Here is a 25,288-nt window from a genome sequence, read left to right on the forward strand (position 1 = left end):
TGTTGTGCAGAAAGAAGGAGGTGATGGAAGCCATGGAGTTGTGCCCAACACAAGTGGGAATGCAGCAGGGATGGGCACAGGTGGTGGGGATGGGCTGAAGGGAGGTTTCAAGCTTTAGTGCAATAATTAATAGATGTGCTCTGAGCAGGTCGGGGTCACAGCAGTCCTTTCTGGCAGAGCAGGGACCAGAGCCAGGCACGACAGGGCCTTAATTAACCTGGCCCACCTCCCACACCGGCTGTGGGAAGCTGGATTTACTCAAGTGCAACAATTCCAGAGCCTTAAATGTCTTATAAAAAACTTCTGGTGTCCTTTTTTGCTTCAGAATTGCTCCAACTCGTCCTCTAAGGATGATAAACGTTCGTAGCTGGTTTTCAGTACTGAAATATATTGGTCTTACAGAATAGATTAAGTAAAGAAACAATACATAACAGTGTGATTAATATGACATTTTAATTGCTACGTCAGGCATATTTTCAAGTATTAAGTCCTGGGAACTGATAAAAAAAGTTCATATTACAAAAAATCAGAATGATTGAAGCCATTTAGAGGCCCTTGCTGGACCATGCTGTCAAAATGTCCAACTGACCTTTTCCTCGTGATACATTTGTCCAAGGGAGATTTTATACAAGCTATTTTAATTTGATTTCCCCACCCTCCCCCCTGGTTTTTGGATTAGATAATGGTCAGAGCAAGAGAAATGTCAAATCCTTACATGTACTCTGCAGATGGCCAGGGGCCATCCTGTATGAAGTCTCTGCAACTTTATTTAAATTTTTAGAGACATTTCTGAATGCATCATTTGCCACTCTTTCACATTTTCAGTTTGGAACAATCCTGGAAGTGTCATCCCTCCGTTAACTCCCGGTCAGGAGCAGAAGGTGGCAGGTGGGGATTGTCCCAGCTCAGTGGAGGTGGGATGGGTCACTCCCTGGCACCAGCAATGCACAGACCATGGGCAGTGCCTGTTCCTACCCTGCCTGTGCTTTGGAGAGCTCCTCAGCCTTTGGAACAGCTCAACAGTCCCCTGTTGGTATCCTCAATCCACACTCACCCAAAGGCAAACACAGCCTTGGATTTTAGGAAGGAATTCTTCCCTGTGAGGGTGGGGAGGCCCTGGCGCAGGTTGCCCAGAGAAGCTGTGGCTGCCCCATCCCTGGAAGTGTCCCAGGCCAGGTTGGACGGGGCTTGGAGCAACCTGGGATAGTGGAAGGTGTCCCTGCCCATGGTAGGGGGTGGCACTGGGTGAGCTTTACAGTCCCTTCCACCCCAAAACAATCTATTATTCCATTTTATTGTGGCTACACCTGCACAGGCACCTGAGACATCAGATTTGGGAGCCCTGAGATGCAGCAGCTTTTTGCCACTTCAAGGGAAATTGTGAGGGATGATCCTTGGAGGGGATGAAAACCATGGGTTTATTCAGAACAGGCCAAGTTCTGCCTTATCTTTTGACCAGGTAGAAAGCAAAGAGTTGGAAATGTGTTGCCTGAAGAGACAAAAACCCACGGAGGGGCTTGAGGAGGGAGCAGAGATCCCCCAAACCTCCCTGAGCAGGTGAGTTCTCTCCTCCACACAGGCCCTGCAAATCACCAGGGGGGAATTCTCTGTGACTGAGGTGCATTCACATATTAATACAATCTTTTTTCCACATTTACAACCCATTTATTCCTAAGTGTGATTTAGAGCTCAGTGTCAAGTCCTCACCAGGGCAGAATTCCAACGACCCCCTGGAAACACAGGGAGTTTCTGCACTTCAGGATAATGTTGATTTAGGGGCTGGTGCAATAGCCCACATGGGCTATTTTATTTAGTTTCTTGCCATTCCTATTCAAAAATTGCCCTATAAAAATGGGAGAAGGCGTTAAATAAAGTTTAAACGCTCATAAATCTCAAAGAAACATCGTGTTTAGAGTGAAGGGAAACATTTGGATAGACTCAAAATTGCTTTTTTCATGGAGAAATATTTTGTTGATGTGTTAAATTTAAAAGGAAAATCTCTGACTGTGAGTTTCTTTCATTTTTTGATACTTTGCTTAGGTTATCAAAAGAAAATAGGTATTACTGTTCAGCTCTTTGAAAATTTTGGCTGTGATTTGATCCGGTGCCTCTGAAGTGTGGTGATTTTAGATCTGATGCCTCTAAAATCTGGTAGAACTGGGCCCAAGTTCTCCTAATTTGAGTGGAGTGTTTAATTCATCTTCCTGGTTGCTAAAAATCAGGAGCACTGCAGAGTTTTTTGTTTGACTTCTTCCACAGTTTTCATTTTGTCTTCTAGTTTGAGGGGATTTATGCTGTTCCTATTTCTGCAGTTTTTCCTGCAACTATGAGTGACAAAAACACTTTTTGACCCTTTTTCTTTCTTTTTAATGAATGCTACCAGCCATCTGAACTCTTCCAGCATCAGCTGCTTTAATAACATTTTCACATGACAAGGAGAGCTGGAATTCCACTGCTTTGGGCAGCTCAGACTCAGTTTTGTCCTGGTGAGGCACCAAAAAAGAACTGGGGAGCTGAAGGGAAGAAAATGAACCTGCACAAGTTAGAGGGGTACAAGGATTTAGGGAGGATGGACTGACATTATATCGATATTTAAAGGATATTTAAAAAATATAAATAAATATAAAGATATTTATACAAATATCAATATCAAATTTAAATATAAATATTTTTAAAATTCTCCTAAAGACTGCTTGGAATTCCTCTCCTGAGGCAGAATATTCGCTTGGAAGGCCTTTTGAAGGGAGTTCAGCAAGGGAAGAGCTTCACTCATGTTCGTGGTGTTCCTCGATTATTTCTTCCTTTCCAAAGGGCTGCTCCCATGGGAGTAACAAAACAAGCCTGATGTAGAAATGATGAAGTTAAAGAGCCTGATTTGGCTACTCCAGAGTGAGAAAAGAACCTCAGTGCTGCTCAGAGAACTGAGCACAGATCTGAAGAAGCGATTCGTTGTTTGCTTCCACCACAAGGAAAAAATGTTTTTACTTCATTAAGGTGTTACCAGGATTTTTAATGCCACATCCACTTCTTTCTAAACCATTCTCTCCTTTTGAAAAAGCTGTGTTAAACCTCTCCCTAATAACTCCTGTGATTATCATCTTTGCAGAAATCCCAGAGGACAGGCTTCTAAAAGTGGTGTTTTATTTCCAGAGCCTCCCGGTAATTAAGCATCTCTCAGACCTTCTGTATTCAGCTGCAGGGAACTGCTCTGCAGAAAATCTCTTTTCACTTGAATAAAAAGATGTTTTGTGTAAACTTAACAGAAGGATTTCAGTTCTCTTATGAAATACAAGAGTTTTAGGCTCGGTTTAATGACAAATAAAGTGTACTCTTTGCTTAATGGACACAGGGAGGTCTGTGAGCGAACAAAGGTCCTGCTGGAGACCTACTGGGAAGGAGTGATATAAAAAACTCTTTTAAACTCAAACAAATAATTGTCACCTCTATAAAATATTTTATTGAGTTCAGTGTGGGCATTATTGAACATCATCAGGTGTAAGTGATCATTAAGGTCCCTTCCAACCCAAAGCATTCTGTAATTCTATGGTTCTATGAAGTGATGTTTGCTTCCTGTGGTTTTGCAATGTTTTTATCATTTTTGATTTTGTTTTATGATATTCTCCCTGGAAGTCCAACTTATGGGGTCTGTGAGTGATTATAGAATCCTAAAATGGTTTGGGTTGGAGGGGACCTTAAAGAGATACCAAAGTTTTGGCAGCTCCCTCTAGGAATTCACATTTTAGACTCTCTCCCTGTCAATTGGGCCTCCCACGCCCATGGATAAGAAATATATTTATTATGCAGTTTGAATAATTATCATGTTCAGATGAACCTCTTTTCTTTTACTCGTTCATGTGCTTGGACATCACCACTCCCATTCAAAGAGATTCTTTTAAAAAATATTGGGAGGGAGGGTTAGGGTGTTATAAAAGCAGGTGTCATTCAGGTCTGGTTCAAGGCTTGCTGATGCCACAGAAAGACTTTCTCTGGAATTCAATGGGCTTTGGGTTGGTACATTTGATTCTTTTTATTCAAGTTTCCCTTTTCTGTAGAAAATAGTCCAAATAATACATTTTACAACACCCTCTCTAATGCAGACGAGTGTAAAAAGTAAACAAATAGCTTTTATTTAATTGAAAATTGTTGGTTTTTTTTTTTAACAGGTCACATTGAAGAACAGGAGATAAATAATATCCACATCACAAGAAACTGCAACTCTCTCCTTCCCTCAGTTCTAGCAGCTTAGCACAGCCTTTCATGTTTGACACACCATTAAATGGGGTTTCAATAAGAACTACTTGTAAAAAATTTGAGACCACCCTCCTTGTAATCCCAAATTACCTTTGGCACCGCTCCATTTAATTAATGAATGTACATTTATCCTGTCATTTCAAAGCTTATTTTTAAAAATTCATGTCACACTGATAACATTTCCTTAATGACAGACCACTTGTACCTCCCTCCCCTAGCCCCAGTTGGTTCTTTACCAGGAGTGTTGGTCATGGTGAAGTATTAAGAGAAAATCTACAGGTTTTATTGTTAAAAGTCCGTGGCTGAGCTTTGCTTTAATCATCAAGGAAAAGGGGTTACAAGAACAGAACTCAACAGCAGGATCCCAGATGCCAATATACGGTTTAGCCTTTGGGATGCTTTTGTTGCTCCAGAGCTTAAACCTGTAGAAACAGAAGCAGACAGAGGTAAATTCGTGTCAAAAATTACTTTTTATTGTGCATTCTGATGTAACCATAATAATTGTCCTATTTTCAAAACGAAACATTGACCTCAAATATTATATTTATTTATTTATTTATTTAAGTTGTAGCAGCACTTCCATGGAGTGGGGGTTTGAATTGTCTTCAATAATGAATACTTGCTTTTAGGAGGGTCTCGTTGCAAAACTAACTAGTATAAATATATATATATATATATAATATATAAAAATACTCCATTTTTCACAAAGAATAAGGTATTTCTGAGAGCAAGGTTGGATCTTGGGCCACCCCACCTTAGCCATGGAGCAGGGCTGGGCTTCTCTGTCCCAGCAGAGCTCCAGAGCTGTGTGAAAGCTGCAGCTCTGACTTCTCATTTGGCAAGAAACCTTATTTCTGTGTCCTTCCCTGAGCACTACAGGCAAGGGGAGATGGGGAACCACACCAAAACCAAGGTGTTGCGCAAAATAACTTCTCCTCCACTGAATCTCAGAGTATCAGAGACTCACCAGGAGGGAGGACACCTCTGGCCACGGGAAGGCTGTTAATCTGTTGTACTTGAAGGCACAGATTTCTTCTTATGCAACAGCATTCAGAGAGGAAAAAAAAAAAGTCTCACTTACTTGATATTTTTGGAATCCTGATTTCCTCGCTGCTGCTGCCATCCCCACCATCACTGACTGTTCTGATTTCTATGAGATAATCTTCTTCAAACGGGACCAGAAGTTCAGCTGAAGTGTTGTTTGTCTCCAGGATATGTGCTTTGCTGTGTCTGTTTTGTCTATACAAAATCTAAGGAGAAGTGGAGTGGAAAACAAGAGTTATTCAATTTATTTTTAAGTTTTAATGTTGGTTTTGGCTTTGTTTGGGTTTTTTTGCTTGAGAGATTCTTCTGTCATGTCCCGAATTTTTCAGAGCGCTTTCAGCATCCTGAAGAGCATTAAAAGCAATGTAGAATATGGAAATATATTCTGTAGGATTTTTGGTGGATACCACAACAGGCATTTACCCCAAATTTCATAGAATCCCATAGAATCACAGGGTGGTTTGGGTTGGAAGGGACCTTAATAATGACCTTTTTGCACCCCCTGCCATGGGCAGGGACACCTTCCACCAGCCCAGGTTGCTCCAAGCCCTGTCCAACCTGGCCTTGGACACTTCCAGGGAAGAGACATCCCCAATTTCTCCCAGCAGAGCCTGTGTTTGCTCAGAGGGACCTTCTTAAAATTAGGATTGGGAAATCCTTATCCAATACACTTGTGCTCTTCTGTAAATATGGAAGTTGGACACACCTTTAAACAAGACTTCACTCTGCTACAACTTTTTTATCCAGAACTCATCTGGCAGCTCAAGAACTGCAAATCTCTGTTTTTACCTCTATTATAAACAACTTGTCTGATTAATGAGGTAAAGAACTGACTTACTTTGTAGCCCAACACCTCTGACTCGTTCTCCATTGTCTTCACATGTTCCCAGTTCAAGCAGATTTTGGAATTTGTCAGCTTCCAGGCAATGTTTGCTGGGGGTTGACTTGGTGCTTTAAAAGAAAAAGATGCTGATAATCACAAGATACAAGCAAATATTAATTTGATGATGTAGTTGAGTGAGCTGCTGACATGAGAGAAGCAAATGCATGGGGGATTCAAACCTAAAAGAGTGAAAAACCCACTTTCCAGTCCATCATTGCTCTTGAGTTACTCAGAATAAAGATCTATTCATAGCACAGAACCACTTACTGGGAGGATTCATTTTCAAAATTAGGAACAGCCTGAGAGTGTCTGACAGTTCAAGTTACATTTGATGGATTTGGTTGAAGTAAAATGTTGTTCTTGACTGTATTTTAATATACAAGAGGGTGTTTTGCTTTGTGGGTCTCAGTAAAAGCTCCAACTGAGAGCAAACAAGATTTTCATCAGCCATGAGGTTACAAAGAGCTGCACATTAAAGCCTCTACCTGATCCAGCAGGAAACATTGTAGGATTTTATAAATTCTCAGCACAATGAGCTGAGAGGAGCTTTTCAAAGACTTTTTGTGCCTAAGTGCCAGGGCTTTGAAAATTTGCCTACAAGAGCCTGAAATCCCCGGTGAACATGGGAGGTGGAAACTGTGCCTTTGAGCTGCAGCTCAGGTTTGGAACATCATCATCTCCTGCTTTGTGGTGTGTCCTCCTGGACCTGCCAGGGAGGAGGGTGGCACTGGGGGGGGATGGGGTTACAGGAAATAAGGATTTGAACAGAATTAAAAATAGGGGGAGAGATTTGGAGAAACACATTCTGAGCATCCCAGCCCTGACTCCAAAATGCTCAACTTCTGGGGTCGTTCTCTTCTCCCTGCAGTTCCTATAGTTGGTGATTAATGGATGCAACTTAGAAAACACTGTTTGTTTGGGAACATTCCACAATTTCTTTCATTTCCCATGGACATAAATTGGTGGAGCCTGCTGGTTCATATCTCTCTGCCTCGTGATGGTGAAGTTTAGTCCATCCCACTGGAAGGGAAAGGAGGTGATGGTGGAGCTTCCAGGTGAGTATCCGTGGGTGTCCTTCCATCAGCCACACTGCCAGTGTGGGACAAAGATTCCTTTTCATTTTGAAGGCATTTATATCCATTCACATAGATAAAATAACAAATTTGTTTAAATGTTGCTTCAAACCTCTTCGTTGCTTTCAGCGAATGTTTTGTATAAGGAATTGGAGAGTAAAATAATCACAAGAGGTAACGAATGTCAGATGCTTCATTGTGCTCTGAAAAGTCTTGAAATGACTCCAAAAATGGGGGAATACTGCCTTGGTCAGAACTCTTTAGCATAGAAATTTAAAGACATCTTAATTTGTGGTCTTTGGGCTGAAAAACCAAGGCAGGAGGATTTTCAAAACAAAATTACCTGGTTTTTTCTTAAGCCAGGAAACAGAATAAGTGGTAACACAGCACTTCCCCAAATCCACAGTAATATCCTCAAACAGAACCACAGCAAACAGGTCTAAGATTAGCAGATCATTTCCTCAATTAATTTCTTGTAATCAACATCATCAAGGAATAATAGAAGTGTCAAGTATCTGCTTAACTTTATTAAGTTAATGAAGTTCCTCTCACGGTTTAGGTTACACTTGGCTTTATTGCTGCACTGAGCTGAGCTTTATCCAGGCAAAATATCTCTAATATCCATATAATATAGATATATTACAGGAATATATGTACATATTTGTAAAGAAAAAGGAAAAGCAAAGGAATTTCTGAAATCCACAAGCAAAGAAGCAGAAGAGAACAGCTCCTAATGGAGCTGTGTGTCCATGGAAGGACATCAATTCCACTTGCCTAAGTAGTTTTAACTTAAACCAGGATGTCAACTTAGACCTCAAATTGATCTAAGATAAGTATGTTTCAATCAGAATTGCACCTCTCTGGCAAGAAGGATCATTTCAGCTTTGCTTAGTCTCTGCAATAATGGGCTGCAGAGAATGTTGGGATCCTGGAGGCTGAGCAGGAAGACAGAGCTATTACTTTGGAGCTCCATCTCCTGCTGCAGATGCACATTGTTTGTATTCTCCTGACATATTATCTCATATTGAAAGTGCTTGCATCTCGCAGAGACGGAGCTTAAAAATTTAATCTATATATTTAAATATTAAAAAGGTTATTTTGACTTTAATTTTTAAATGAACCATTAGCACGAGCCTGAATTTGACAGCAGATAAAGTCGATGTAAAACAAAAGCAAATTTATTCCTTCTATGTCTTGTCATTCCACTGCCTTGTCTTTAACTTGTCTTTCTTATGCACAGAGGAACAGAGAGAAAAAATTCCAGAGGTGAGTTTATTTTCACTGAGAAACGGACTGTGAGAAGATTCATAAAATAATAGAATTTTTTGGGTTGGAAGAGACCTTAAAGATCATCTCATTCCACCCCCTGCCACGGGCAGAGACACCTCCCACTATCCCAGGCTGCTCCAAGCCCTGTCCAACCTGGTCTTGGACACTTCTAAGGATAAGTTCTCTTTGAGCCCTTAAGAAATATCTTCTCTGGCTTTATTTGGATTTATTTTATTTGCATTAAAGATGTTTTTGTGGTAATTAAAAGTCAATTAATTCATTTTACAAGTTGTTTCTTGCCCTGCACTTGGAGTAATAGTCTGGAACAGCATACAGACAAAAGGAAAACTGGTGAAAGCTGGGAGAAATATTTCCCTTCCATGCAAAAGGGTTGATCAATTGTTTGCTGGGAAAACACAGTCCAAGGAAAAAAACCCAGCATGTGGTTTTGTTTCTACAGTTGCAGAAAATTTTAAAAAAATAATGACTAAATGGCATTCATATGAATTTATCCCTTATGCTGCCCTTTGTAGTGCAGTTTAGAGGTCTCAAAAAAACTCTGGATTTTGAGCATTCAAGAGTTTTCTTTAAAAAACCCAAGCCAACATATTCTCACACCCAAATTTATTGTTTGACCTGTGGAACATCTTTCCTTTATGGACTCTGCATGACTTTGAAATCCCCTGAAAGCAAGTCTCCTCTATCCCAACGGAAACAGAAATCCTTCCCGATGGAAGGACAAGAGGAAACCCATTTCTCAGCCACAGATTTTGTTGTTTAATTTTAGGATGAAGTTTGGGATCCAATTTTCTTTTATATTGAAACATTTGAGGAGGATGAGCTGAAATGTCACCGCCACACCTGGGAGTTTGGGACACTCATTGTACCAATTAAAGCACTCACGTGATTTTTTGGTGGTGACATTCACGGGGGGGCTGGAGGGCCCTGTCCCTGCAGTGTTGTAAGCTCTGACTGTTGTAAAGTACAGTGTGTTAGCTCTCAATCCCGTGATGTTTTTGGCTGTTACATTCCCGCTGACTCTGACTTTCCCGGCTGTGCTTTCCTTGGGGTCGTCTGTCCAATATAAAACCTGGAAAGTGAAGACAAAGAACAGGCAAGTCATTGTTTCCCAGCAATTGGAGGTGTGGCTGGGAAGCAGACATGGTGACAAGGAAGATTTCAAGGAATACAGGACCTTTTGTACTCAAAACTAGCAGGGTATAAAATCTGATGGATACCTGAGCACCCCTTGGTCCTCAGACAGCATTATGGATTTGGGAGAGGAGCTCTGATTTGGGAATCAAGAGGAAGTCCTTCTATAGTATCCCTCACAATGGGATACTAAACTTCAATTAATCTTGAAGTTTTCATTTATGTGACAGAAGTTCTGGGCCAGAGCTGCAGCCCCAGGCTGGAAATTCTCCTGATTATCTCAGGTGAGACGTTACCACTGAGAGTCAGGGGAAGAGCTCCACTGTCCATTGGCTTGGAAGCAAGAGATGAAGGACTGGAATGCCAAGGTGGCCAGGACAGGGCCATGTGTGAGGGGTCAGCCCCAGCCCAGGCTCACCTCATAGCCCAGCACCCTGCCCGTGTGCCGGTTCCACGCCAGGGGCTGCCAGGACACCTCCACCTCCGCCGCCGACACGCTCAGCGCCGACACCGCCACGGGAGCAATCTGAGGCTCTGGGACACGGGGAGAACACAGCTGGTGGGACATGGGTGGTGTTAAAGGGAGGGACAGGCAATACAACAGGAAGAGGTGTTGGGGAGCAGCAGGCAGAGGCTCGGGAAGCCTGGTGCAATCTCTACTTATCGTGGAACACTGACAAAACCTGGTTTTAAAATTGGTCTTTTTTACCCACCTGCTGGGACAGATTTTCAGAGGAGATTAAAATCAACTGCACTGAGTGGTCTGAAAAACTAGACCCTCTGAGAGCTACACCCTTGAAGGTCTCCTGATTTTTGCAACACATTCAGCAGGAGCACCCTGGGGACAAATCATTGAGACATGCCCTCTGCTGACAATGATCCTGAAAACCTGCCCATGGCTTTTTTTACTTCCATTTCCCATCTTCTGTTTCATGTCTACTGTCAATATTCAATGAGCAGGTTTAAACAGGCTCCTTAAATCCCTGATCACGTCTGGGTGGGCCCCACTGGTGCTACACAACCATTACTAAGCGGAGTAACACATTACCATCTTCTCCTGAGTAGATGATGGATACGGAGCTCAGGGTCCCTTCTCCCTCGTTGTTGTAGACACCAACTTTCACTTCAAAAGGAGACAGAGGTGTGATGCTCTCGTTCCTATAAACATACTTGCTGGATTCCACTGAGTCCACGGCTGCTTTTGTCCAGGTGGCAGAGCCCAGAGGCCGGAACATGACGATGTAGCCAAAACCTTCCCCGTTCTGGAGTTCCTCCGAAACTGGCTGTGGTGACGAGGTGGGCAGTCAATAAATGTTTGCAATTATACACTCTTTTAATTGAATCTTCATTCTCTGACTATATTTCCCCGGTATTGATTCAGCTGACTGTGCCTCAGAGAAGATAATAATGTTTGCTCCATCAGTCAATGTAATATTGAAACAAAAATCAAAATTATAAATCTATCGAGGCAATCAATCCAGAAACAAAAGATCTGATCAGCTCCTTTAAAGTGATTCTCTTTCAGGCATGAAGTTTGCAAAATTAAAAGCATTTTACTCGGTACAAGTTGAAGCTGGAGGTTTTTTTCCCCCCCAAAGGAGTATAGGAATGCTAATTTAAATAAATGATTTTAGAGGCAAAAAAGAATTGGGAAAGGAGCAAATGTATGCACAGAAACATGTGTCAGTTGTATAATTGCTGCATATAAGTACAGTACTTATGTCATTTCTTTTAGCAAAGAGAAAGTCTCAAGTGCAGGGCCACATTCTTACTTAAGTTTTTAGAACAGAAATGTTACTGTAAGTCAACATGGCAAAATTAAGGTTTCTATTAATAAAAGCTCATGTCAAGATATGTAGGAATATCTCATGCTGAACAGGCAATTACATCAACACCATGTCCAGCATGAGCTTCATTGTTTGCAGGGGATAAAAATACTTCACATTGGCTTCTCAAAGCAAGAGAACATTTATGAAACAAAGTTTCTCAGTAAAACTTCATTTATTTCAGATGCTTGCATCAAAGTGAGGGGCATGGAAAAGCAGGCATGGAAAATGGTGCAAAAAGAGAGGAAGACAGAGGGGCAGAGCCTGGTTTTTGTCTCCAACCCCTTCTCCTTCAGAGAAACTCCTGGGAGCAGGAATGGGGTAAGAACATGGGAGGAAAAAAATCAGGAAATACCTCAGAAGTTTTCAGAGCAGTTATTTTATTCTTTTCTCCATAATTTCCTTCTAATTCTAATAACAACTCACACGTAACACACGTGTCTTTCCTTAAGTGTTTTACAAACTTTAATTTCCCCAATATGCTCTTTTCCATCTCTTTTCCAGCCCTGAGAGAGTTAAGTGTGGGGGATGATGGTGCCCTGGGGATTTACAAGAGTTCAAGCTACTTTCTAGAGCATTTAATTTGTTTCTGAGGCTTCTGTGACCTCGGATTTAATCAAGATGCTTAGTGAGTGCATCACAGAAAGCTGAGTCGTGTTCAGCGTTGTTAGCTGGGCATAATTAGTATTTCTTCTGACTATTTTTCATGACACACTATGGAGTCCAACAGGATAATTTGATTGAGATCTCTCAGGCTGTTTTTGATTTTCATGTTCTTTTACTCCCAAAGAGTAAATCAGTAGAGGAGAAAATGGGAAAAAAAAAAAAAAAGAGTGAAAGACACAGATGGAGGAGAACTTAATCCAGGAAAAGTGAAGTTTCACTGTTTGCACCGTGTGGGGAGGGGAAAACATTGGCAGTGACATTTATCTAGTGGGGATTATTTTTTCTTTTGATCTGATTTTTTTCTGTTTGACCAAGCACCTGCCCCATCAGCTCACAGAGGCTGCCTGCCTTCATCCCCACTCCTGTGGGAGCTGCTGGGTGGCTGGACAAGAAGGGTTCCTTCCCACACCACTCACTTTCCACCCTCTGAAATGACCTGTGATCACCCTTTGCAACTTGTATGGTATTAAAGGTTCTGAAAATGTGTATTCTTTCCTCTCACTGGAGTGCTGGAGAATTAAAGGGCTCATCTCCTTTAACACATAATAGGATATGTCTTGTCAGCACAGTGTTCCAGAATGGGAAACATGTAAACAAAAGTAGGAAAAATGTAAATGCAGAAAATGGCCAAGCAGATTAGTGTGTTAAGCACCTCCTGTACAATGGAGATAAGAGGGTTATACAGACTTCTAAACATCTTTACAACATGCCTCTTAAACTGTTTATTTTTATAAATTGTTGGCTCTAAAGCAGCAAACTTGCTGTATATCTTACAGGCTGCTTTCTCTCCACATGCAGGGGGAAATCCAAGCTCAGCCACAGCCAGTGACCAAAGAAGCCTTTGGATTTCAGCAGGCTGTGATTTCACCCACGGATCCTCCCCCATTAGCCAGCTTAGGTTAATTGAGCTGATTACCTCCCATGTGATGACCAGCTCGGAGCGGCTCCCTCCTCCTCCACTGATGTTTGTTGGTGCCACCACAGGAACTGGAGGAGAAAAGATGTTGGTGCTTGTGACTGGTTCCCCAAGGCTCAGGACTGGGGCCGGTCCTGTTTAATAACTTTATGGATGATCTGGTTCCCCAAGGCTCAGGACTGGGGCCAGTCCTGTTTAATAACTTTATGGATGATCTGGACAAAGGGGTTAAATGCACCCTCAGTGATTCACAGGTGGTACTAAGCTGGGTGGGAGTGTTACTCTGCTGGAGGGTAGGAAGGCTCTGCAGAGGGATCTGGACAGGTTGGATCCATGGGATGAGACCAGTGGTCTGAGGTTCCACAAGGTACAGCACTTGCATCCCAGCAGCCCCATGGAGCACTCCAGGCTCAGGGAAGAGAGGGTGGAAAGTTGGGAAAGGGCCTGGTGGGGGTACTGGTCACCAGAAGCTGAACATGAGCCCAGATGGGCAAGAAGGCCAATGGTACCTAGGCTGGATCAGGAATTGTGTGGCAGCAGGACCAGGACAGGGATTGTCCCTCTGTGCTGAGGCCACACCTCAGTGCTGTGCTCTGGACAAGGTGATGATCACTCAAAGGTTGGACTGGATGATCCTGGAGGTCTTTCCAGCTGGATGATCAGAGCCTTTCCTAGCTCACATGCAGCTATTCCACCTTACAACAGGTAGAACAGGGATTCTACTGCATAACAGCCTGTTTTAAATGAACTGAAATTATGTTTACACATTTTCAAGTTTCTAAGGCTGAAGCCACAGATGTATTTGATACATGAGTACCCTGGTTCAAAAAATTAATTAAAGAAGCTTGGAGCATCAAGTATCTGACACTATTATGCCTCATCAACTAATTGGCAAAATGATGTTCCATTCAGACTGTAGCTGCAACACTACTGATTTACTAATTATGCATTTGTTCGGTAAACACGTTGTTGGAGCAATATATTAATTTTTTTTAATTGGCTGGATGCTTTTCTTAGGAAATTCAAAGCTCACACTTTGCTTTTTCCTTCTCCCGAGACTGTAAGTGACACAAAGTTGGTTGTTTAGAGCTTGATGTCCCCAGCCCTACCCCAGGTGTTTGGCACCAGAGGTGCAGGCTTGAGATCAGGCTCTGTGTTGGTGTTGGAGGCTGAAGGGGCTTCTCATCACTCCAAAGGCTCTTGGTGGAGGGACAAACAGACTCTCAGCATTTCCTACCTCTTGCTCTTCCCTGGGAGAGTTCAAGCCCAGGGTGGATGGAGCTCTGAGCAACCTGGGCTGGTGAGAGGTGTCCCTGCCCATGGCAGGGGGTTGGAACTGGGTGATCTTTTAGGTCCCTTCCAACCCAAACCATGATATGATTTTGTGATTCTGTGATATCATGTTTATTTTCACCTGCTAGAGAAGTATAAAAAAAGGGGACAACCCTGGAACTGGCAGAGACAGGAACCCTCCATGAGACATTTGGACTGGTGCCATCTCCAAACCCTTGGTGCTGCCTTTAGAAATTGTTCTGTCAATCCCTTTATTCAGCTCTCACCATCTAAAAACCTGATGTGTCGAGTCAGGGCTGAAGATGGGGCAGAAATAGGTGGGATATTTGTGCCTCTGAAGGTTTTTCAGAGCTTTTGGCAAGTTTGGCCATATCTGCTTGTCTTTCCCTTCCATCCACCCAGTGCTAGCCCAGCTCCAGGGGTGACAACAAAACCAACGGCACTTGAAGCTCACAGAAAGTGATGTCAACCTGCTCTCACTTCTAGAGTGATATATTCCAGATTCCACATGTAAAACTTTATCTGATTTCACCCTCTCTAGAAATGCAAGAATTTCAGGATAGTTTTGCTGTGCAGCCATAAAAGCGAGTGCAAGTGCAAACAGTCTGGGCTCTCTTGGAGGGTTTTGTCACTCACAGTCAATGTCTTCGTGCACATCAGAGGCAAATAATCTCAGACTGACAAGAGTTGCATTAAAAAGGCAAAACAGACTTTCGAGCCTTGTGTTTCCCTGCTTCATGATCCAACTGATGCTCAATTAGCTCATGTGTTAAATGTGTTCAGTACTTACTACATTTGCATGGGGGAAATTTTTACCACTGCTCAGTGGAGCCTCAACTGGGTCAGAGTTGAGAAACAGATGAAAATTCACAGCTGAATGCACTGACAGAGGCTCAATTAATTCACAGCTCCATTTTAATGAAATGAACAGTGGCTCATTTGCATCCACAAATCTACTAATGCTCTGATTTCAGCTGGCAAAATTGTTATTACAACAGTGAAGCTCAAATTCACCCTTTCCTGGCCAGCTGTTTGCTGTCCCCACTGTCTTACTGCTTTCAGTCTCCTGTTCTGATTAAAAAATTTAGATAATTGCACAGCAATGGTTTGAGACAGAGTTATTAAGAGCAGTGAAGGGGTTAAGCAGCTAAAACCTGAAGAGAGGCTTGCTCTTCCTTTTGTTAAACTTCAGACAGTGCTACACTGTAAGGAAATAATGTTCCTTGTGTTATTGCCATGATAAATAATACTAATTTTGTTGTTTCTTTCTCTTTGTAGCCCTAGCCCTGTGAATCCCTCTAATAAAAAATAAATACATTAAAGAAACCTTTAAAAGTTGAAAGCTTTTACTGACTTTATGGCTGGTTTTGAATATCACATTTTACAAAGCCCTTGGTAACAGCAAGAAAGACTAATTTGGGCTTCATGTGATGGAGGATATATGTCTGTGATAATCTGCTGGGAAATTTAAGAAATCTGACCCCTCTGGAAGGTGGCCCTGCCCACGGCAAGGGGTTGGAACAAGATGGTTTTTAAGGTCTCTTCCAACCCAAACCATTCTATGACTCTGAGAAACAAATAGATCCCCCTTTCTAAGGAAAATGTATTTTCTTCTGTATAAAGTACAATACTTCATTTTGAGCCCTGTCCTGAAATGCAAACTTCAGAGTTTGGCAAATGAGAGAAACAGAGAAGAAAAAGTGGATTGTAAAAGCTGCTTCCATTTTACTGCTTTCAACCCTATAAATACTGATTTTAGAGGTGGGAGAGAGTTAATAAGCAGGGGGCTGGAGAAACATTAAACAGACCAAAGGTTTGGGCTTCAGATAAATTGTACCAAACTGAGCAGGTCAAAGGACTGACCCTGTCAGTCACCCAAGAATGAGTCTGCTTCCCATGAGTTGCCAAGTCCCAAAGATAAATGGGTAGAGGTTAGACAGATAGTAAGGATCTCACCCTGGAGCCAGTGGGATTTGGATGCTCTAAGTCATTTCCTCCAGTTAAAGCCAATATCCTGCTCCTCCTCATGCTCAGATATCAAACAGAGGTGTTTGATTTCTTGTGCTGGGATATGACAGACAGCTGATGTTATCATTTCACATACAGGTCCCTGAGCAAGGGATAAGCTTGGTTTTAATTGGAAGAACACAAATGTTGTTCCTCAAATTCTTGAGCGAAAGGTTGTGTTTGGGTGAGGGATTAGATATATTTTGGGACATGTCAAAGGGAGGAAGCATGGGCCAGCTCCAGCCTTTAGCACAGAATGGTTTGGGTTGGAAGGGACCTTAAAGACCTCTAGTTCCACTCCTGCAACCTTCCACTAGCCCAGGTTTCTCCAAACCCTCTCCAGTAACGTGCTCAGGGGAAGGTTCCCCGCTCGTGGGAAATAACCTTGTAGGAGTGAGTAGCTCTGCTGCAGAGAAATTCCCACCCCTGGGACCTGACAACATGTCTGGGTGGAAAAAAACTGGCAGAAAGCAGGGAGTTACCTGCTGCTTTGGTTTTCAGGAGAGCTGATGGTCTGCTTGGCTCCCCAATCCCAACACTGTTGCTGGCGACCACACGGAACTCGTACTCAACCCAAGGGCTCAAATCAACCACCGTGGCCTTGTGAGTCCTGCCATTAATGACTTCAGGAGCTAAAATAGCAGATGTGACAATGACAGTGGATTTCTGAGGTACAAATTAATGGTATAGGAAAAAAATTCCAGGCAGCTCCCCCATTTCTCACCTGTGGAAACCGCCTGCCATCCCACGGAGAACGGAGTCCTGGTCTGGACACTGTAGATCTGGACTGGACTGTTATTCTCTACTCCAGGCTTCCAGGATAACACAGCAGTAGTGCTAGAAACATGTTCAACTTTAACATCTTCTGGTGGACCTGGGGGGCCTGATATGATCAGCATTTTAAGAGGAAGGTATTGGGAAGAGAAGATTCGCTGCTGGAATGGGTTGGGCAAGTCTTACTCTCTCAAGCCAGTGGAATTATTCATGAAGCTGCAGTGGCATAAAAGCAGCACAATCTCTAAGTGATGGCTCCTTGCCTGCGTTACATTTTTATAGGGAATGAGGGTGTGTGAGTCAGGAAAATGAATGTCTTTATGTTGCTAACATGAAAACTACAAACAAAGGAAAGTGGGGGTTTTTTGTCTGGCAAAGAAAGTTACTCAATGTGTCTGTTGTTGAATCATCCAGCATCCTCAGAATTCCTATTTGATTCAAACTGAGGTTTAGGAAGAATGTAGGATGGGGCACTACACAGATTTCTGATTTCTCTGAGGGTTTGGAAGGTCTACCCCATCCCAGCATTTCCCTCCCTGTTGGCACTAAAAGCTGAGTTAGTTGCCCATAGAAAATATTTTTCGTATTATCTCCAAACAGGGGAAAGGAATGAGGCCTCTTGATTTTCCCAACCTGCACAGGGATCCAGAGATGCCTGGAGGAAATGAAATTAGGGGACCACATGGACCTGTGTGGCCAGAAGACGTTGCCTTCCAAAAAAGCCCATGGCAGACCAGGGTTGGGTGAATACCAGGACCATGTTGGCCAAAATCTGAATCAATTTTTGGGCCAAGAGTACAAGATATAAAGCATTTAACTATTGAAACGTTGAACTGATATTGGGAGCTGATGGTAGGAATTTGGGATTCCTCCAGAAGATATATGTGCCCCCATTTCACAGACATACCTCTCACAATGATATCTGCTGTTGCAGATTGACTGTCTAGAGTTGTTTGTACCATGCACACATATTTCCCAGAATGATGGAGCTGAATATTTCTTATCATCAAATCCCCAGCAGATTCCTGGAGATAAAAAAAAAAAAAAAAAAAAAAAAAAAAAGTAAACTAATCCCTCACAACGTGCTTTTCATTCTGGGCATTTTTATAAATTGCTCAATATTAATAAAAAATTCAGCTTTTAAATTAAAATATTCATAGCTCTCATCAGTTTCTTTCATGTGGACATTTTTATTATGGCTCCACAAATAACTCAAGCGCTTTTCTGAAATTTAGGGAAGAGAAATAAATGGTTGCAGCCCTTGTAAAGAAACAGTGATTTGCCAGGCACGTAAACAGGGATGGGACAATTATGGTGAACATTTGTGTGGTCTGAAGACTGTGGCGAAGGGTTTCATCGAGGAGTTTGGGAAACTTACCCTTCCAATCCTCTCAAAGTGATTTATTCCTCTGCTCAGCTCAATTCTCTGGCCATTGAATGACCATGTGAACACCACAGCAAGGGAGGGGTCGTGGGACACCTGGCAGGGCAGGACTATGCTTTCTCCAACTGTTGCATCCGTGTCAGAGGGTGGAATAGTGATTACAGTCCTTTCTGCAGAGACAAAAACCAGATCATTTAGATTAAAATGCTTATAAAAAGAGTGGATCTTGAAGGAGTTTTGTCCCATTGCTGAAATGATTTCAGATTGGCCCAAATGTTCCATGATAAAGGAAATTATCTCTAATACAAGGATGATGTCAGAACACTCTTGCCTGTGGGTAGCCCATTGCTTTGGCAGTACCAACCCAAGGAGCCCCATGTGCCTCTAAGAGTGAGCAGATGTCCAGGGTAACATTCTAAATTAGTCATATTTTACTTTGCATAACCCATAATCAATAGTTATGATTTCAGCTCAAAAAGTACAGACTTCATTAAGACTCTTAAAAACATCTTCAAACTTGAAAATCTCTCCTGAGCAGAAACTGCAGCAAAAGCAAAATTGCTGTTCATCTTCACCTCCTTTATACATGGCCATCCTTAATCTATATTAATGTTAGTGGTGCTTTACTACACAGCACTGCTTAGGTTACAGCTTCAAAGATACTTTCCCAGGCAGGAAAACTATTTTTTGGATCATTTTTAACCCATTACACTGAGAAACAAGCTTGCAGCTCTTATTAAGGGAAGTATTAACTCGCTGAAGGGGAAAGAAATGGGTTTATATGGCTTCACTTGTGTTGATATGACTGGCAGGCAGATTAGAGATAACAACCACTTTGTTGTAAGCAATTCCCTTGGATAAAGCTTTTGTGTGTGAAAGTGTTATAAAATAGGGAGAATTTAGACACCTGTATGAAATGAGAGCAGAATCCTTTCAACAATATTAATTTGTTCTGAAAATAACGTGAGAGGGGGAGAAGAAAATGTGCACGAGCCGTATCAGTTCAGTGTCATCACAGCTTAACTCTGTGTCAGAAATCCTCAAATCCCAGGCTGGGTTGGGTTAGAAAGGATCTTGAAGCTCATCCAGTTCCACCTCAGGGACTCCTTCCACCAGCCCAGGTTGCTCCAACCTGGCCTTGGACATTCCAGGGATGGGGCAGCCACAGCTCCTCTGGGCAACCTGTGCCAGGGCCTCAGGAGTTTGGTTTTCCCAAGGCCGTGGTTCCAAAGGGTTGGTGCAGGAAGGGGATCCAGACCCTGACCTTCAAACCCCTTTTCAATCACACTGTCCCCACCTTTGAGGTCACAGATTAGTGTGTGAGTGGAGGTGGAAACTTGCAGGGTTTTTTCCCAGGGTCTGGGCTGCTCTGGTCACTGGGTGGGGGACTGGGTGGCAGTGGGCAAGTAGAAACAAGGGGTCCCCCCAGTTTCTTGTCCCCCACACCCATCTGACCTTTCCCTGCTGAAAGATCTGCACTGGATGAGTGATTGGATGGCAGGGGGTGAGTAGAAACAAGGGAGAATTCTGCATTTTCTTCTAACTTTATAAAACAGAACAGAATCTTACTAGTTTGGTGACATACAGTGATATAGCAGAGATATACTTGATGCACTCATCAAGAAACATTTTCCAAGGGAAACAAAGAAAGAACCTGTCTGATTTGTATTATTATGGACAGATTAGTTTGGGGTTCTTGGTGTCATGCAGAAAGTGTCTGAGGTTCCCCTCGTGAAGCTCAGACTTGGAACACTCAGATTTCTCTGCACACTCTGATTGCTCTTCACAGCCTTGTCCTCACTGTGGCATCTCCACCAGGAGCTGAGGACAAGGTCTGCAGAAATGCTGTGGCCTCAGAGGACTGTCTTAAAGATACTCCATCATAAGTTTGGAGAGATCTCTTCCTCTCCCTGGGAGCAGTGTGTCACATGCCATAAATTCCAGATGATTCCAGGGTAAGGTTCTCTCTCTGTTGGCACAACTCCACTGACTTCAGCACATGCTGGCAAAAAGCTCAGCTCCATAAATCTCCAATGCAGTAATTCCACTAAGGAGTGCAGGGAACTTTGAATACATAATTTTGAAAAGTATCTGGGAACTCCAGAGAAACTTCCACAAAGTTTTCTCTTCTTGCTTGTCCTCCTGTACTTCTGATTCCCACAGCTGGAACAGAACTGCATAAATGACACTTAGAGGGGAATCATAAATTTTATTCATGGTATTATCATCTTCTTGTAGCTCTTGTTCATCCTCCTCACGCCCAGTGATCCCACTGATGCAGTGTTCACTTCTGGGATATTTTCTGCTTCTTTTATGGATTTGTCTCCAAGACTTCCACCTCAAATACTTTTAAAAGCTTCTTAAAAGCTCTTGGTTCTGTGTTATCTATCTTGCTTAGCAACAGCAGACATGCATTATATGGCAAATCCCATTTCAGAGGAGAAAAGAGAGAAGATGTTGTGAGTGCTGGAGGTGTAATAAAGACTTCTTCCACAAAGAATAAACAACTCAATGAGCAGCAATAAACTTAATTTGCACATTAGATATGCTTTTCCAAGTTCTGACATTTCAGTTGAAAATAATGCTGAAGCAATGAGGCCTATAATTGAACAGCCAAAACTTCTCCAGAGGGGAAACAAAAACAAATGTTCCCTGCAAACAAGATCATTTTTATACCATGTTGTTACTCAGTGTTTTAATAAACTTCATAAATGCCAAACTAAATATTTTTTTTTCCATGTTTTAATGTGATTTTCCCATATTGCTCCAATGTATGTGACATGTGAAATGGTACAGAACCTTAACAAAGAGCTGCCTAAACCCTAAAATTCTTGGTTTATTCATTGTTGGCTGTGCTGTGGCATCATCTCAGATCACCCCTTGTGCTGCATCAGTGCTAATTGATCTTTCAGAAGATGAGTATGGAAAAGATTTCCCATCACCAGATGCAGCAGGCTGGGGAGGAGGTCACCCCTGCAGGCTACAGTAACTCTGAGAGCACTGGAAACAAGAATATTAAGGAAAAAAGAGAGTTATAAATTTAAATTACAGAGTGGTTTAGATTTGAAGGGACCTTAAAGCTCAAAAGGAAATCCCAAAGTACCTTTCACAACGAGGTTCCCTGAATTCCTGGCAGCTCCAAACTGGTTTGTTGCCACACAGGTGAACACTCCAGCGTCTGCCCTGGTGATGTTGGAGAGCCTGAGGCTGCCATCCTCCAGGAACACCACCCTGGGGAAAACAAAGAGAGGAGAACCATGGATTCACAGCATGGGTTGGGTTGGAAGGGACCTTAAAGTCCATCTCGTTCCACTCCCTGCCATGGGCACCTTCCACTAGCCCAGGTTGCTCCAAGCTCCATCCAACCCGGCCTTGGACACTTCCAGGGATGTGAAAACCACAACTTCTCTGGGCAACAATAGAAAACCAGAGTAAAAAACAGACTTCTGTTAGATGAAAATGTCACACTACTTTTAATATCAAAATGTTCCCATTTTTTTTCTCTCTTCCAGCCAGCTGAATATGTATCAACCAATTTTCACCTCTGCTTATTATTGATTTCTGTATTAGCAATGTTATATTGATATGCTGGGATTGATCACTAACTGTTCCAGCTGGCTTTTGAGCAGCAAAATCTGGAGTCTCAAAAGAAAGAAGGAAGACTCAACTTGTTACTTAATTGTGCTATATTTTACCAAGGGGGCATTTTTTTTTCAGATCCCAGTGCTCCTAAACCTTACTGAGGTTGTGTCTGAGCCCAGTTGTCAGGATTATTATTAAATTAAAGGATATTAACTGACTGGCTGAAATGTTGAAATGCCACCTCACAAGCCAAGGAGCAAAACCAAAATACATCATTTTCTCACAGGGGCCCTTATCAAATCCCCTTATCAGTCACCAAGTTGTTTGCACCACTTTGCAGAGTATTGGAGAAATTGCATTTAATAGTAATTTCAGGACCACTCCTGGGTTTTATGGACAAAATTAATTTTTAATCTTGTTCATATGGTTCTTCAAGTCCAGGAGATGCTTTAGGATGTAAGTCAGAACAGAGATTGGAATATGATTTCCTGGGATAAACTCTCACTTCATGGCTGGCAACTTCCAGCTGTTACACACAAAGTACTTCAGGATTTTGGGATCTTCTTCAGGACACACAGAACACACATCTTAAAGTAGAAAATTTTAAAATGAAAACTGAATTAAGTAAGCAACGAATTTTTGCACAGAAAATATTATTCTGTGATGGTTTGTTACTGTTTTTCTCAGTTCCTCATCTACGTGTTGCACCTGGCGGGTGTGGAAGTTCTTGACCAAATTTTTTCTGAATTTAGAAGAAATTTGAGACATGAAGCTCCTGGAAGTTTTATAAAAATGGATTCAGGATCTCAGCTTCTCTTGGCACTAAACATACTCCTTAACAGGCCTAAAAATCTGCCCCCAAGCACAGAAAAGCTGCCTTCAAATGCCACACTTCCTTACACCTGTCAAAATCCAGCCACAAATCCATAGGAAACCAGGCTTCATTCATTCCAGCACTCACAGCAGCACTGCCTCATTTTTTATATTCCTCTTTTAATTGACATTTAACTCTAAACCAAGAATGCTTTTATAAAATAGAAAATATCTCATTCATGCATCACAGCTTGGGTATTTAATATTTATTGCTAACAGCATAAGATTGGGTGATGTAATGAATTATTAAAGGAAATGAACAATCACAGGAGCAGAAGTCTGAGCTGGAAGTAGAATCAGAACCATTAAACACACAAAAAACCCCATCACAGTGTCTCCCTGCTTTCCTCTCTGGGATTTATACACTTGTAGCTACACGAGGAACATGCATCAGACCTTGTCCTGCTTCCCAGCACACAATTCCAGCCTCTCAGGGGTGAAGAGAAGCACTAGACTGGGATTTCTGGTGACTTTTTCACTTAGATCACCCCAGTTTCACGTCCCCCACACCCATCTGACCTGACCCTGCTGAAAGATCTGCCCCTGAGCAGGGCAAGGTGGATTTAGGAAGGAGAGAGGCTGAGATGTTCCCATGGTTCTGGGCATGCTGTGATTGGGGTGTGGAGCTGAGAGGGAAAGGGATTTAGGCTTCAATGAAAAATCTTTGTTTCCTTGGCAATAATCACCAGGTACTGCAGCAGCTGTTAGTTTAACATTTGTAGAATGGTGAGGAAATAAGTTCAGGTTTAAAAATCCATTGTAGATCCATAATAAACTTGAGCAGAGCAAAATAGGAAGCAAAAAAAAAAAATACACTCTTCAATCAACTGATGTATCAACTAAATGACATTTTTTGGATAAGGAAGGATGAATGAAGCTGTGCCAGGGCAGGGTCAGGTTGGATCTCAGGGAAAGGTTCTTCCCCCAGAGGGTGGTTGGCACTGACCAGGCTCCCCAGGGCAGTGGGCACAGCCCCAAGGCTGCCAGAGCTCCAGGAGGGTTTGGACAATGCTCTCAGGGACAGGGTGGGATTGTTGGTGTCAGGAGCTGGATTGGATGATCCTTATGGGTCCCTTCCAACTCAGGATGTTCTGTGATCCTGTGATTCTATAACAGGAGCCTTTCTGCTGCTGTGACAACCCTGCATCAAGACAGCACCCATGGGTGTCTCCCTCTTGGCAGGGGGACACAAGAGGAGACACTATTCCAAAGGCAGGTTTAAATATTAAGAAATTCAAGTGTTCCACTCTGCCTCTGCCCTATTCTTTGCATTAATGATGCATTTCTTCCCATCAGCTTTCACCAGCCACCAGAAAACATCATCAGTAGGAACTGCTGGTGATAAAACAGTGGATGCAACTGAGTGGTTGGGTAACATATGGTGTTCATCAAACAGCCTCCAAAGAGATTCGAGTGTGAATCAGCAAATGTTCATAAATTGGATACCTGAATCATAAGTTATAACAAGCCACTGTGGTGTCTTTCTCTCCGTCAAATATTGATGACCTGTTATTTTTACTGTAGCTGCACCTAAAAGCTCTTAGGTGCAAATTAGAATCCAAAAGTGAGCACGAGGCAAAAAGAAAAGAGAATCTCAGTCCCCAAAAAGCTTCAATGTAGATAAATACAGAAGAAAAATGGGCTGTAAAATGTAGAATAGCAAAGGGGACAAGCTTTGAAGGCACAGGTTCTGACTGCAGCTTTTTCACTGAAGTTTAGTCATGTCTCACTCAGATTTTTCCCCTCCATCCTTCATGTGGATTTGAGCCCTGAATAATTCCCATTTTTCTAATTTATCCTCTGAGAGTGGTTTGTACCCACTCAAAGGCTGACAAAGGTGATGTTTGATCTGAAGAAATGCTGTTCTGAAACAATATTTCAATGGCTGGGCAGGCTGAGGGTGGAATGGCTCTTTCAATGGATCAAAACCAGAGCTTAGCAGGGAGAAACCACGTGCTAAGGAAAGCCTGAGAGCTCTTTGAAACAGGTCAGGCTACCTAACAACAATTAGGGAGTGAGCAGTAAATAAGACACTCAGGTAGAATTTATCTAAAAGCACAAAGGACTCCAGAGTAATTAGTTTAGCGGGGAAGGGGATTAAAGAAAATAGAAAATAGAAAATAGAAAAAAAAAAAAGTGAGAAATTTCCAGCTGTCCTGAGGTCTGGGTCAGGAGAGAGATGAGAAACAGAGCCCGGCCAAAAATCAAGATGATACATTTCAGATACAAGACAAAAAAAATCCATGTGAAAAACTGCCCCCGGTTGCCATGAACAACAAAGTCGCCATCAACTCC

General features: G+C 42.4%; 1 protein-coding gene across 4 annotated transcripts in view; it reads right to left on the reverse strand.

Moving 5' to 3' along the window:
- Nucleotides 1-3,625: 3,625 nt before the first annotated feature.
- LOC116792487 (contactin-6-like) overlaps nucleotides 3,626-25,288 on the reverse strand; it is a 132,528-nt gene continuing 110,865 nt past the window's right edge. For 3 of the 4 annotated variants that reach the window (XM_032699465.1, XM_032699463.1, XM_032699466.1), the window contains 12 exons: nucleotides 21,642-21,769; nucleotides 18,533-18,708; nucleotides 18,062-18,179; nucleotides 17,105-17,263; nucleotides 16,863-17,012; nucleotides 13,081-13,151; nucleotides 10,721-10,955; nucleotides 10,091-10,206; nucleotides 9,424-9,610; nucleotides 6,134-6,246; nucleotides 5,333-5,501; nucleotides 3,627-4,673 (listed from right to left, as the gene is read on the reverse strand). In XM_032699465.1, the coding sequence (XP_032555356.1) occupies nucleotides 4,573-4,673; nucleotides 5,333-5,501; nucleotides 6,134-6,246; nucleotides 9,424-9,610; nucleotides 10,091-10,206; nucleotides 10,721-10,955; nucleotides 13,081-13,151; nucleotides 16,863-17,012; nucleotides 17,105-17,263; nucleotides 18,062-18,179; nucleotides 18,533-18,708; nucleotides 21,642-21,769 (1,723 nt within the window). In that variant the 3' untranslated portion in view covers nucleotides 3,627-4,572. Of the gene's footprint in view, nucleotides 4,674-5,332; nucleotides 5,502-6,133; nucleotides 6,247-9,423; nucleotides 9,611-10,090; nucleotides 10,207-10,720; nucleotides 10,956-13,080; nucleotides 13,152-16,862; nucleotides 17,013-17,104; nucleotides 17,264-18,061; nucleotides 18,180-18,532; nucleotides 18,709-21,641; nucleotides 21,770-25,288 lie in introns of all 4 variants that reach the window. The other variant, XM_032699464.1, reaches the window with a different exon arrangement.

Source organism: Chiroxiphia lanceolata, chromosome 11 (assembly GCF_009829145.1).
Source record: "Chiroxiphia lanceolata isolate bChiLan1 chromosome 11, bChiLan1.pri, whole genome shotgun sequence".
Taxonomy (NCBI): domain Eukaryota; kingdom Metazoa; phylum Chordata; class Aves; order Passeriformes; family Pipridae; genus Chiroxiphia; species Chiroxiphia lanceolata.